Genomic DNA, 14,460 nt, shown 5'->3' on the forward strand with positions numbered 1-14,460 from the left:
AATTTCCTTGTGCTACTGCCCCCTATCGATTCTTTGAAAAGAAAGGGTGTGTGGGATTTTGATAAGATGTTTCATTTCAAGAGAATATGGTTTTGGTTAAAATCAACAACAGATATATGCTGAAGAATCTGAAATGACTTGGACAATGGAAAACAAGCCGCCTTCCATCTTGATTAGACACCAAGCTTACCATTGTATCCGACGAATGCCTCCGCCATGAGTGTGACCAAAAGAACAAGAAGCATTGTAATCTCATGTGCCTCTTATATATTTTTATTAAACCATATTCATAATTTTGTTTTTTGAAGAAACCGTATTCATAAATCATAATTCATAAAGTCATAAACACACAGAAAGAGTCGAATGATGTTCTAATAAGAAGCCCAAATGTAAAACCCCGAGCCCAAGCACCGAAGGCTCGTCTCCTTCCGTCCCTCACTTTGTTTAGGTTTCTCTACCAACACTCTCCAGTTCTTTTCTTAGCATCAGAGCCGAGAAGAGTCACCAGACCCAACTGTTCAATGAAATTTTAATTTTTCTGGGTGACCACAAAAGGTACTGTTCTTCCTCTTGACTTGTTTGTTTGATACCATGAACATTGAGCACAACCGGAACCTAAGTTCTTTCCCTCCATAGTTTGTTTTCATATACGAAATGCATGAAATTGATAATTTTGTTGGTCAATAATGGTCTTCAATTTTACCAGTTCAGACCAGCAGTACTTCCCTTTTGTATTGTTTACCTCTTAATTAAGAATATATGATATATATTGCTAAAGAAAATATAGTATTTGTATCATCTCAAGGTTGAGCAAATACAAATGTTGTAGTTTCGGGTCTGTTTGGTTTTTCTGTCAAAAACTGTTCTTGAGATAGTATGGTGCTCATTTTTCATTCGGCAATTTTGGAACTGAAAATGGAAGACAAAATAAGTGTAGTTTTCAAGCAGTTCCTTTTTCTTTAAATGTATGTTTGTCTGTTACAGTTTTTGTAATCTTACATGTTGAAGCTTAAAATTACCAAATTTACAACTGTGCTTGCAATTTGACCGTGTGTTTTAGCATCAGGGCAAATGAATTCAAAATCAAAGCATCGGTTGAGAGTTCGAGATAGGATCAGTGAGTTACCAGATGCACTTTTCTCTCACACACTTTCTTTTCTCGAGACAAAACATGCTGTGAGGACCTGTATTCTGTCTAGAAGATGGAAGAACATATGGGCATCTGTTACTAATCTGCACTTCGATCAGAGATTGTTTTATGACCTTAAAGCATCATCATGTGCAAGACCCTAGTAATTTTGAAGCTGAGATCAAACTTCACTGCCAATCTACTTCCTGCATTGGGATGTTTCCCGAGTCTGAAAATCCTCCATGTTGCAATTAATGATTATAGCTGTGATGTCTCAATGGTTAAGCTCTTCTCTAGCTGCCCTATACTTGAAGACTTGACTATTGAAGGTTACCGTAAATATATGTGTCGTCCTCTTTTAGAAGTTGCTGCCCCTGCACTGAAGACACTAAATATATGTTGCAATACTCAGTAGCATGATCAGTACAACTATTTGCTAACTTGTCCAAAGCTTGAAAATGTTATTATAAAGGGGAATGTTTCACAAGAGTATTGTTTGGGGAAAGCAGAATCCCTAATTAAAGCCAGTATTGAGCTACTTCATTGTTCGTATATAGATAAGGACTTTCCGCGGTTTTCTTTGCTTCTAGCAGGACTATCCAGTGTCAAATTATTATGTCTGTCAGTGCATTGTTTCAAGGTATGTATGGTGTTAATTAGTCTTCATTCCCTTTTATTTACAAATAATGATTAGCATTCTATTTGTTCTTTTTATTTATGCAATATAAAGTGTCTGAATGTGATTAAAGGTTTGAGTTCAACTATGCCACATAAACACATGCTTAAGTTTGTGATTGATTATTTAACACTTTATTTTCTCATGAAGGTTGATTCTCTGCCTGTCTTTGGAAATTTAATTGAATTGACGTTGGCACTTCACCAATGCTTTTCCATGGAATTGCTGACGGAGTTTCTTAACAGATCACCTCATCTGCAGTATCTTGTCTTAAAACATAGTGTAAGATGTGTGATTCTATTGTGATATATTATGAGACCAACATGCAGTTTTGTTCATTCTCCGTTTTCCACTGAACTTTGCCAGGCTACTAGCTGTGAAGGAAAAGACCTCAAGCATGAAGCAGACTTGGGACCTGAAGAGGATTCAAAGTGGCGATGGGATGCACCACAACTTGTGCCTAGTTGTTTAATGTCAAACCTGGAGAGTATCTTGATCGAGGGCTTCAAGGCACAGTCAAATGCTATGGAAGTGGTGAAGTATTTCTTAAGAAACGGTGAAGTTTTGAAGAAGATGACTATTTCTTCAGTTTCTTCGCGTGCAAAAAAGCGGGCCTTATACATAGAGCAAGGGTTTCAGAGGCTTGCAGGATTGAAATTGTCTAAGATGAAACTTTTTGTTTTGAATTATTGTCACATCTCGCAAGTGCAGAGTTGTGATCAAATTTGTAAAAGCATGGATGCTTAAATATATCAGAGAGGTATCTGTCATCACAGTTTATGCTTACGCAGTTATGATGCAATGTAGAACACAGTGCTTGATTCACTATATATGAATATGTTTCTTTTGTTTTAGCTTGTTTATAACTGCAGAATATTTTCGGTACAGCACCGTGGTGGAAGATGAATTCACTTCAAGTTTCCAACTCCATGAAAGAATTAAGCTGACACCTGAAAGATGAGTCAGTTGATGCATGCTGCAGAATGTATAAATCAATTCTTCACTTCATGCCTATGTAATTGGCAATATACGGACTGCTCTTTACACTGGAAATTTAACCAATGTAAAGAATTGTTACCAATAAGGTGAAAGATAAAAAAAGATGAGAACTTTAACTGAACAAAGTGGTGGAAGACTCTCATTGGTTAAAAGTTAGGTATTACTGTTGCAAGACGCGTGGAGAGGTGCCGTTTAGACTATAAAATAGCTCTGCGTGGTCCCATTTCTCAAACTCTCAGTTCTTGGCGGTTGATCAACCCGGAAACTGTGATCAGGTTCTTTGCTTCCTTATTGTTTTATGTTTCTTTACTATGTCTCTGTTTGGGCTTTAAGTTAACGAGAAGAGGAATATGATAGTCAAGTTGAGGTCTTTTTCATGGTTTATGTAAGCATAAACAATAAATTTGTGATGTTTGTTTTTGTTTCCACTGATGGAAGTTGTGGTTTTGTGGAGAAAATAAGATATAGGTGTCTGGATGTTTGTATGCTTATACTTAGCACACCCTTGGGTATATCAATTTATCATTAGTTAAATAATAGTTGAAAGAGTTTTTTTCACCAACAGTCCCTCAATTTTGGTGTACCTACCAATGTGATACCTCAACTCTTAATCGTACCAATGTGATACCCAGACTCTAGTATTGCTATCATTGAAGTACTTCCGTCAGTTTTTTTTCAACTTCTTCGTCATCTTGGTGACGTGGCAAGTACGTGAGGCCCACAAAAAGGGTTAAAAGACAAAATTAACCCCATCTGAGAGAAACAATGTTTTTCCGGCCCTTTACCTTGAGAAAGACACCCAACAATTTCAATTTTGGCGCCAATTTTTCCTCCCTACTCCTTAATTTGTGTCTTTTATCTAAACTAAAAAACTACCGCCAATCAGTCGACCACAATCTGATAAAATCTAGATCAATCTCATTTTCTATTTTTACCCTAGCACTTGTTAAACTAACAGAATAAATATAGAATTTTATATGAAACATCTCATTTCCACAATCTCATAAGAATATAGAAACACATAACTTAACGAAATTCAACTACATGTTTAAGTATCATTAGTTCTTACAAGCAAAAATCATGGCAGATCAACATAAAAGGTGGCAACTAATGGTACTTAACACATGTATTTGAATTTCGTTAAGTTATGTGTTTCTATATTCTCATGAGATTGTGGAAATGAGATGTTCCATATAAATTTCTATATTTATTCTGTTAGTTTAACAAGTGCTAGGGTAAAAATAGAAAATGAGATTGATCTAGGTTTTATCAGATTGTAGTCGACTGGTTGGCGGTAGTTGTTTAGTTTAGATAAGAGACTGAGAGTTTCAGTTAAAGCACATGGAAAAGAGATGTTCGAGTTGCCTGCAAGTCTGTTGACTTGTGAAACAATGTTGGTTTTGAAGCTGGGATTAAACTATTCGACAAGAATTCCTAAAGGAGGGTGTTACCGAAGTCTCAAGGAGCTTCATCTCGACTTTATGAATCCTGATCTCCTCGATCCAGATAATAACTTGATGGATATTTCTCAGTTCCCTGCGCTTGAGTACTTGAGCATAGATGGAAATCTTGGATTCAAAAGTCTTACTTTCATCATCTGGGGGCCTAGGCTGAGGAATTAAAGGATAAGGTCAAAGAGTGAAAATGATATTCATGTAGCACACCTCTTTTATATTGATGCTCCAAAGCTTGAAAGGCTTGATGTCGAAGATAATCTATTGTCACGTTATATCTTGTTGGAGAAGAGAGATCCCACATTTAAGAAGTGACAAAGAAAATAAAGCTTATAAGTGGGTGGATAATAACCAATTGTTTCAAGGCTTTTTGTGATTAAAACCTAACACTTGTGAGGTGACTAAGTTGGGATAATATCGGTACAGTTGGTCCATGGGCCACGTTTGTCGTTGTTTAACATGGTATCAGAGCGGGTCCCTCTCCAGTCGCGCTTCCGATCTGTCGTCGGCCCGAATTGAGTGCCACTTTGTCATGGGCCCAAGATGGGTGTCATTATCATGCCATCGAAGAGTTTTCCAAGTGGATGGTCATCAAGTGTCGTTGGTTACTAGATCTTGGTTTATTTCGTCCCAGTGTGAGATGTTAATCTGTCACGTGCAGACCTAAAAATTAGGTTGCACGTGAGGAGGCGTGTTGGAGAAGAGAGATCTCACATCTAATAAGTGACAAAGAAAATAAAGCTTATAAGTGGGTAGATAATAACCATTTGTATCGAGGTTTTTTGTGATTAAAATCCAACACCTGTGAGGTAGCTAAGTTGAGACAATATCGGTACAGTTGGTCCATGGGCCACGCTTGTCGATGTTTAACATATCTTGGTGAATACAAGATCTCTAGTTGAAGCCAATGTCCGTTCCTATGATGAACATGCAACCCAGTTTCTGGCAGGAATTTCCAGAATTAAATGTTTGACAGTCTCTTCTCTTTTTCTTATGGTGAGTTAGCACTTGTTGACATTTTTTTCCCTTGGTATATCATGTTTGGTGGGGATTATATAGCGCCAGTTTCTGCGTACTAATACTTTTCTTTTTGAAGGCATGTTTTGTGGCTGCTTTTGATTATTTGCGGGAGCTGAAGGTGGTTCTCGAGATGGGCGACTATTCTAAGTGGAATATGAAGGATGAAGCGTGTTTTTCAAAATATTTAGGAAGCAGGTACATTTTGAAAACGTCGAAATAAAAAATATATATATAAATATATATAAATTATACAAAAAATAAATATAATAACAAATTTTTAGTTTAAATAATTCAAAATCTCAAATAATTTGGTGTTTAACATTCGAAATAATATAAATATATGAGAGATCTAGGTATCAACAAGAGAGAAGGAGGGTCGGCGACTTGGCATGAGGTCAAAAATATGTCGAAATAAGTAATTTGACTCGACGAATGTAGGTCTAGCCCTTCATTTTTAAAAAACATAAAAAAAAACCTTTATTTTTTAGAAACTCGCGTTTCCAAAACTCGTTTTTCTGGAATCACGTTTCCGGGCGTTTCTGGCACGTTTTCAGGCATTTCCGAGCGTTTTCAGACGTTTTCGTCGCATTTCCGGAGTGGTTCCGTTTCGAAAGCGGGAAACGTGGGTGTAGGCACGTTTCCATTCTTCCTAGACCCCTGCCACCATGGAGATTCTGGATTGGTGATTCAACTAGTTCCAAAGATTAAGGATGCTAATAAAATCTTCCCAGACAGGCTGCTTTGGCGCGCACCAGAGTTTGTGCCGATTTGTTTGGTAAAACACATCAAAACCATCTGCATAAAGGGGTTCAAAGGAAGTGAATACTTTGGATATCTAGATGAGAAGGAAGTGATCAAGTACTTCTTAAAGAGTATCCAAGTATTGCAGAAGATGACTTTGTTCTCCACGTCTGTCCAAAAGGGAAGAGAAGCAGTTAGACGGTGAACTTTCAATGCTTGAACGGGGTTCAAAGAGTTTCCGAGTTGAAGTTGATACGAAGGTAGTCTGTCGATGTCGGTCTTAAATGGAGACTGTTAAGAAGTCTATAATAGCACCGTCTTTGTTGATGATGCAATGTAATTTATGATCCTTGTAAAATATGCGGTATGTCATCAACTGTTATCAAAGTCACAGAAGGCATGATGATGCATCTTCTTAGTTGGTGATGCAATGTACAATACGGTGCTGCTTTCGTTTTTGAGGGATTCTGTAATGTGAACTTTGTTGAAGCTTGTAGTATATTTATCAACCCTCAAAAACAGTTTTATCTATTTCGAAACACACAAGGAGAATCGACGATTTCTTTTTCTAGGGTATGTGAATAGTTCTGATTTTATATTCTTCGTCGATTAGACTGTTGAGGTTTTGATTTAGACTTTGGTGTCAATTAGAAAGTTGTTGGAAATGTTGTTTAGATTGTGATTGTAAATTTTGGTGATCATTGGTGGTCACCGGAGCAGTGGTAGTGCCGCCACTGTTGGCGGCGTGTGGCGGTGTGTTGGGTCGTGTTTCGGAGTAATGGTTTACTCAATTGTGATGTGCTCGTCGATACGAGCGTTTACATAGGTCATTTGCATGTGTTGGTTTAATTCTTGACTAAGTTAGTTGTTGTTAAAGGTTTAGTGATTCTAGATTGAAGTTGTTGTTGGTTGTTTTCGTGTGTTAGACTATTCTCGGTTTGGTTGTTTACTAAGTGAGACTTGTGTCACTTAGGTACTTGGAGTTCGTTGAATCAATTAGGTACTCACTTAAGGTTGCAATTTGCTAGCATGAGCGAAAAAGTGAGTAAACCTCACGTTAAGCTAGTTACCCATGGCGGTAACTAGGCGTATTTAGTATGCATTGATTATTTGTATATTGTGAGATTGGTATATATTTATATATATATATATGGTGATATATATATATATATATATACATATACATTTAAGTGATAATGAGATCGTCCATATAATTCCATTGTTTATATATTGTTATATTTTATTTATCGCTTTGAAATATTGTGCGCATTTTGTTGGATTATATTGATTATGGAGGATGCGACCGAGAGAGAATAAAAAGTACCTCTCGGTAAATTAGAGGTTTATGGAGGATAATTGTATGGTTGAAGTGTATGTGTGTTTTGTTTGGCCAAAAAGGAAGAAAAATGTACATTCCGGTATTATTGATGTTTGAATGCAGTAGTGTGAGTAGTATTGATGTTGTGCTTGTATGGTTTCGCGAAGTGACATGTGGTGAGTGTTAAGGTGTTTTGCCTTTAGTGGCGGCCTTGATGGTAAAATGTTTGTGACTGTGTATGTGTCTCGCATAGTGGCGGTCCAAGGTTGGATGTTTTGACATTGTGTTATTGTTGATGTACCTGTTAGCAGGGTTCTTGATATACCAGCCTTAAAATCGCTTAAAAATATAATTGTTTTGAAAATACATGGACTTGATCGTCAACGGTCCATGGGTAAGTAAAAATGTAATTTTAGTAAAATGGTTTGAAAGGTTGTTGAATATGAGGGTTATGTTAAAGGTGAGTTGTTTTATAGTATTTGTTATTTGTGGTAGTGAGGGTATTGACATAGTCTCCGGGCCATTTATCTACTAAATCTTGATAAATATGTTTTGTTTTCAAAATATATTGACTTAATCGATTACGGTCCATGGGTTAGTAAAACATGATTTTATTGTTATGCTTTTTAAAAATGTTAATGGTTACGGACTATGTTAAATGATTGTGATGTAAGATTCTTATTTTCTGGATTTATCTGTTTGATAATTGATTTCCTGAACTACACTATTCTGCAAAAGTCACTAATTGTTCTTGTGTGCAGTGTAATCTTCTGAACTAAGTTATTATGTATGGATTACACTTTTCTTATCTTATTTCTTGTGACGTGAATTCATGAATTATGCTTTTATGCAGGATTCACTACTTATTTTCTTGTATGTTCTTTCTGTGTGAGTGAGTGCTGTGAGTTGGCGTGGTGTGTGTGAGTCTTGTGATGACTATTCTGGGAAGTGAATTCGGGTTGCCATAACCTCAGGAATAGTTTTTTGTGTGTTGCTTGAGTGTTGTCTATACTGGGGAGTGGTTTCAGGTTGCCTTAACCTGAGGTACAAATTAGAGTGAGTGGTTTGGTTGTTCATTTGTTCTGAGGAATGACTTCGGGTTGCCGTAACCTCAGGAGTAGAGTTATGTGTGGAAGTGGTTGTCGTATTTGTGGATTCCTATATATATATATATCATGCGTGGATTGATATATATTATACATGTTGTTTGTGGTGTACATATATATCATGTGTGGACTGATATATATTATACGTGTTGTGGTGGTGTGCATATATATCATGCGTGGATTAATATATATTGTACGTGATATTTGTGGTGTGTATATCATGCATGGATTGATATATTACACGTACTGATGAGTATCATTTAGGATGATGATAGTGGTGTTGAGCAGAGTTCGTGTGTTCTTTCTGTTTGTGTTTTCTTGTGTTTGTTATTTGTTTACTTATCTCTTATCTCTTATTGTTTGTTAAGTGATTTTTGAACTAAGATATTATGCAGGAATCACTTATCTTCTTCTGTGTTTTTCTTGTTATTTGTGAATTCTTGAACTATGCTTTTATGCAGGAATCACTAATCAATATTTTGTGCTTCTTTTTAGGTGTAATCTCTTGAAGTAAAACCTATGCATGGATTATACTTTTTATATTTGTTTGTCTAAGTGATATCCTGAACTATGCTTTCATGCAAAATTCACTATTTATTTCTTTAAATTCTCTGTTGTGTGAGTGGGTGATGTAGTGTGGTGTGTGTTCGTTGATAGTGTGATGTAGTATGTGAGTTAGATGTGTGACTTGGTGAGGACATTGTTTTGGCAACCAACATTGTAGTTGTAGGTTAAGGTGTCTCCTGTGTGGCGAATGAGACCTATGTTGTGTGATGGTTTCAGTCTCTCTGGTGTGGGGTATAAGATCGTTGATCTCTCCTATGTGGCGAAGGGGATCATTAGACACTTAATCCCTCCTATGTAGCGAAGAGGATCAGTAAGCCTAAGTGTGTTGAGGGTAATGACGTTATGCATTACGCCTGTTTGTGTGATTAGAGAGTGAGGTAATAGATTATCTTTTATTTGTCTTAGGTTGTTGAGGGTGTTGATGTTGTTGTGGTTAGTGTTGTGGTTGTTGATGGAGTTTGAGTGGTTGGTGTTTTTGTGTTGTGGAGTTTGAGTGTAGTGAGATATTAATGTTGTATGTGTTGTTGTCGTGGTGACGATATGATGATATTGTTTGTCTATGGAGTAAATGTTGTTGTAAATTATTGGTGTTGTGATAATGTTAAGTCGAGAACTTAACTTTGATTGAGATGTGACGCATTATCTATTGTCGTTGTTGCATGTTATTGTTGTTGTTTATTTGTTGAGTAGTTATATTTAGTTTACTCATAGAAACTGTGAGGCTGACTGGGTTTCTGTTTGTAATCTCGGTGTACTAATCAATGGTGCAGTGGTAACACTGCAGGTTGTACGTAGTTGCAGTTGGTAAGTCGAGCAGCTGTCAGCAGCGTGCTATTTGATTCAGTTTTTTAATTTTGGTGAGTCACGAGTGAATCCTACAACTGTAATTTATACTTAATTATAAACAATGCTTTTAGATTCAAGTTGTAACTGAGTTTGTTATTCAAACTCAGGATCGATATTCAACAGTTGTATTGTAATTTTTATTACATTAAAATTATTGTAGAATGTTAGCATTTAAAATTTAAAATTTTACTGTTCAGAATTTAAAATCTCTACATCGAAGCTCTTGTTGGATGACTTGGATCATCCCCTAACAACAGCAGAAAGAGTAAACATTGCTCAAAGAGTACTTCCATTTTAACGGTCACTCCCAGATGTGAAGATAGTTCATAGTTAGTTACTGTGTATTAGTTCATGACTTCATGGAGAAAGCTGATAGATAACGCATGAAGGAGATCGCCGATGAGGTGGAAAACGGACTTGCATACGAGAACTTACCAGAAATACTATAACCAAGTGAGTGCATACCCCTCTTCATTTCTTCTAAAATAAAGTACTGGTCTTTACACAATCAATTTGATTGGCATTTTAAGTTTTTAACCGATGTGAAGAATTGTTACTATTGACAAAAAAAAGTGACCAAATAGTAAAAATAAAAAATAAAAGATGACAACTTTGAATCTAACCCAGTGCGTGGAAGACTCTCATTGGTCAGGAGTTATGTATTACTGTTGTGGCCGTGTTGGGACACGTGGAGAGATGACATTCAGACTATAAGAAGGCTCTTTTTGTTCCCATCTCTCGTAGTTTGAGTTCTGGTGCGGCTGATCAACCAGACCAGAGTGTGATCAGGTACTTTGCTTCCTAATCCTTTTGAGTTCCTTTACCATCTCTCTTTTTGGGACTTTGGGCTTCAAGTTTATTAACGAGAAGAGGAATATGATATCCAAGTTGAGGTCTTTTTCATCGTTTATATAAGCAGAAACAGTACATTTGTTATTGCATTGACGGGAGTGTTGTGGAGAAAGGAAAATATAATATCTGGGTGTTTCATACTTGTAAGGGGGTTTTACATTTTTGTGTTTTGATTGGAAATGTACAGTGATGTATAGATGTATTTTAGCAGTGCTTCATTACTTCAGTTTCTGTGTAATTGAATACAAAATATGTGTTTATATCTTAATTTTCATACAGCAGCTTCTGGAGCTCCTCATGTTGTAAGGAGTCTGATGTTAACAGTGTTTTTTTCACCATTAGAGTACACATGGATTTATTGTCCAAGAGAGCAGCAATAGCTGAAGATAGGATCAGTGCATTACCTGATGAAATTCTGTGCCACATTCTGTCCTGCCTCGAATCAGAATGTTGGCCATTTAGGAAGTGTGCTGTGAGTACCAGCATTTTGCCCAAAGAGTTGAAGAACATGTGGGCTAATGTTTCGCTCCACTTCTACAGTCATGATTTCCACTCCTCGGCTGATTTTATAGGTTTTGTTGATCGGGCTCTTCAGATTCGTGACTTGCTCGCGATTCAAAGTTTCCATCTCTATTTCAATAATTGTCAAGCTGAGGCTGCCATCAAATGTAATGCGGTGGAACTACATCTTTCAGTTGATCAAGATGGAGAAGAGATGTTTGAGTTGCCTGAAAGCCTTTGGGCTTGTGAACGCTCTTGGTTTGGAAGCTGTGGTTAAACCCTTCAGTAAGAATTCCTAGAGGAGGGTGTTACCCGAGTGTCAAGGAGCTTCATCTCGAATTTATGCATCATAGTCTCTTCAATCCGGATAATAACTTGATGGATTTTACTCAGTTCCATGTGCTTGAGTACTTGAGTATAGATGGATGTCTTGGATACGAAAGTTTTCATCATCTCAGGGCCTAAGTTGAAGACTTTAAGGATAAGGTCAAAGAATGAAAATAATATAGATGCATAACACTTCTTGTACATTGATGCTCCAAAACTTGAAAGGCTTGATGTCGAAGATGATCTCTTGTCACATTATACCTTGGTAAAGACAAGATCTCTAGTTGAAGCCAATGTTCGTTCCTATACTGAAAGGGTAACTGAGTTTCTGGCAGCAATTTCAAGAGTTCAATGTTTGGAGGGTAAGTGTGTGATGTATATTTTCAACACTAATATTTATGCAAATTTGGATTCGCAATCATATAGTGTCGGCTTCTGTTTTATTAATACTTTACTTTTTTGAAGGCCTATTCTGTGGCTGCTTTTGATAATCTGCGTGAGCTGAAGGTAGTTCTCGAGATGGGCGACTGTTCTAAGTGGAATTTGCTGACCAAGGTGCTGGGAAGAGTATCTAATCTAGAGTCCCTTTTGGTGGAACATGAGGGGTATATGCGCTCCTGCCATCGTCGAAATTTGGTACCAGTGAGTGAACTTGAGGATCTGGTACGAGTGGTTGAATTTGAAGAGTCTAATGAAGCTGATGAAGTCTTTGCAGACAGCCTGCTTTGGAGTCCACCAGAATCTGTGCCCAACTGTTTGCTAAAACATGTCAAGACCATCTGCATAAATGGATTCAAGGGAAGTGAATTCTTTGGATATCTGGATGAGATGGAAGCGATCAAGTACTTGTTAAAGAATAGCCAAGTTTTGCAGAAAATGACTGTTTATTCCCCAGAGCTTCCTGAAGTGGAAGAGAGGAAGTTAGCCAATGAACTTTCAATGCTTCAAAGGGGTTCAGAAATTGTTGAGTTGAAGTTAACACAAGGGTAGTTCATCGCTATGAGCCTTAAATGGAGACTGTTATGAAGTCTAACAGCACCATCTGTCTTGATGATGCAATGTAAAATCTGATGCTTGTGTAAAATGTGGTCTATCATCAACTCTGTTATCAAAAACTCCTTCAATGATGCGTCGCTTCTTAGTTAATGATGCAGTGTAAGATAAAAGCTGCTTTTGTTTTGACGGATTCTGTTATGGGATCTTGGTGGTGATATGCAATGGAAACTTTATGCTCGAGTGATGTTTATATATGTATGGTGAATATGTTTATATATGTATACGTGGGAGGAGTTCAAACTCTGTTGAATCATCGCCTGAAAGGAGCAGAAAGAATAAACATTGGTCTGAAATGACAGATACTTTTGAAGCTAATGTGACTGCATTAAAAACTAGACATTGGCTAGAAGATGTAAATAATAGTTTGGTTGGGTATGATATGGAAATAAGGACACAGAATAAGGTGCATAAGATTCTCATTGCTTCAGTCATGCCACTTTTTGTTATCTATAACCTGATCGATTACCGGTCTTGTTATATAACCTTGGCACCAAAGATGGGTTTCTGACTGAAATCTTCTGAAATTGTAGTGTTTAATTAAATGTCTTGGTCTCCATTAGTTTCTGATTTATGATTGACTAATACATGCCTTTCAGTCTTTCATTAAGGATTGTTCTGTGCCTTATCTCGATAGTCTAAGCAAATTGACGCTGTGTCTTAACATTATATTGATCAATGTATCATTCAAAGAGTTACATGGCGTCCACCAGAGTCTGTTCCTAAATGTGTCTCATCACACCTCAAGAGTGTCATCGTAATAGGATTACGGGAAAAGCATCTCTTGGGACATAAAATGAAATGGAAGTGCTCAAGTATCTGCTATAGAGCGGTCAAGTTTGGAAGGAGATGACTATTTACACCCAGTATCAGGAATCGGAGGAGTTGCACAGTGAACTTTCAAGCTTTGAATGGGGTTCAGAGACTTGTCAACTTAAGGTCATCAGCAAGGGCTTGTTTTGAAGGTCTGAATCCATGGTTTAAAAGGATTTTGTTCTGTATCAATCTGTTACAAGAAGTTTGATCTCATGAATCTTGATGATGTAATGGTAAAGAACACACTGCTACATATTTTATGGGTACTGTTAGCTATTGTAGTAGTTTATCTTTAGTGTCCGTTTCTCTTAAAACAAGAATATTAGTGGAAGGTGTCTGGACTCTTGAGTATGAAAATCAGACTGAACGATATTACAATGTATCTTCAATATCTGAGTCACTCTTTAAGCTATGACTTACATCCTTTAATCCCTCCATCGTAACTGTATAATGTAGCTCCATGTTTTCTTAAATTAACTGTGTAGGGCTGTAGGATATAGTCAAGACTGAAGGATGTGGATCCTTACGCATAGTAATATTATTAATAAATAATTCCCAATATCAGTAAAGGGGTGGTGGCGCAGTTGGCTAGCGCGTAGGTCTCATAGCTTAAACAGTGAGTCATCCTGAGGTCGAGAGTTCGAGCCTCTCTCACCCCAATGTTTTTGTTTTTTCTCCAACTTCTTATGACGCATAGTTTTTTTTGTTTGAAAGATTATGACGCATAGAATTAGTATAAAAGGATTAAGCTAGGGTTTGAAATTTTGGCTCCGACTTGAATTATTTGAAATTAATATTTTAAAATTAAGAAATTTAAAATAAAATTCAAAATTTAATGTCATAGAATCATATAAAATCTCTTTTAATTAAGAAATAAAGGAATAATAGATTATCTGCTTGTGGCTCTATGACGAATTGACGATAGGAGTTTGTTTCTTTAGAATTTGGTCATTTGGGGTGGTGAAAAATTTATAAAACTGATCGAATTATGGCTCTTAGTAAACACTATTTATATAGTGTACAATAAGATTATGATTTCATTTAATTATTATTTA

General features: G+C 36.7%; 1 protein-coding gene, 1 non-coding gene and 1 pseudogene across 2 annotated transcripts; all 3 read left to right on the forward strand.

Moving 5' to 3' along the window:
* Positions 1–417: 417 nt before the first annotated feature.
* Positions 418–2,552, forward strand: LOC126787013 (FBD-associated F-box protein At5g27750-like). Its single transcript, XM_050512957.1, is given in 5 exon segments — positions 418–555; positions 1,067–1,266; positions 1,269–1,769; positions 1,860–2,087; positions 2,172–2,552. Coding segments are annotated over 4 exon segments (1,305 nt in total). The 5' UTR covers positions 418–555; positions 1,067–1,071.
* Positions 2,553–11,057: 8,505 nt separating this feature from the next.
* Positions 11,058–12,526, forward strand: LOC126787014 (F-box/FBD/LRR-repeat protein At5g56420-like; annotated as a pseudogene).
* Positions 12,527–13,974: 1,448 nt separating this feature from the next.
* Positions 13,975–14,064, forward strand: TRNAM-CAU (transfer RNA methionine (anticodon CAU)). Its single transcript is given in 2 exon segments — positions 13,975–14,012; positions 14,029–14,064. It is a non-coding gene; the product is annotated as a tRNA-Met (tRNA).
* The last annotated feature ends 396 nt before the right edge of the window (positions 14,065–14,460 follow it).

Source organism: Argentina anserina, chromosome 3, assembly GCF_933775445.1.
Source record: "Argentina anserina chromosome 3, drPotAnse1.1, whole genome shotgun sequence".
In the NCBI taxonomy this organism is placed as follows: Eukaryota; Viridiplantae; Streptophyta; class Magnoliopsida; order Rosales; family Rosaceae; genus Argentina; species Argentina anserina.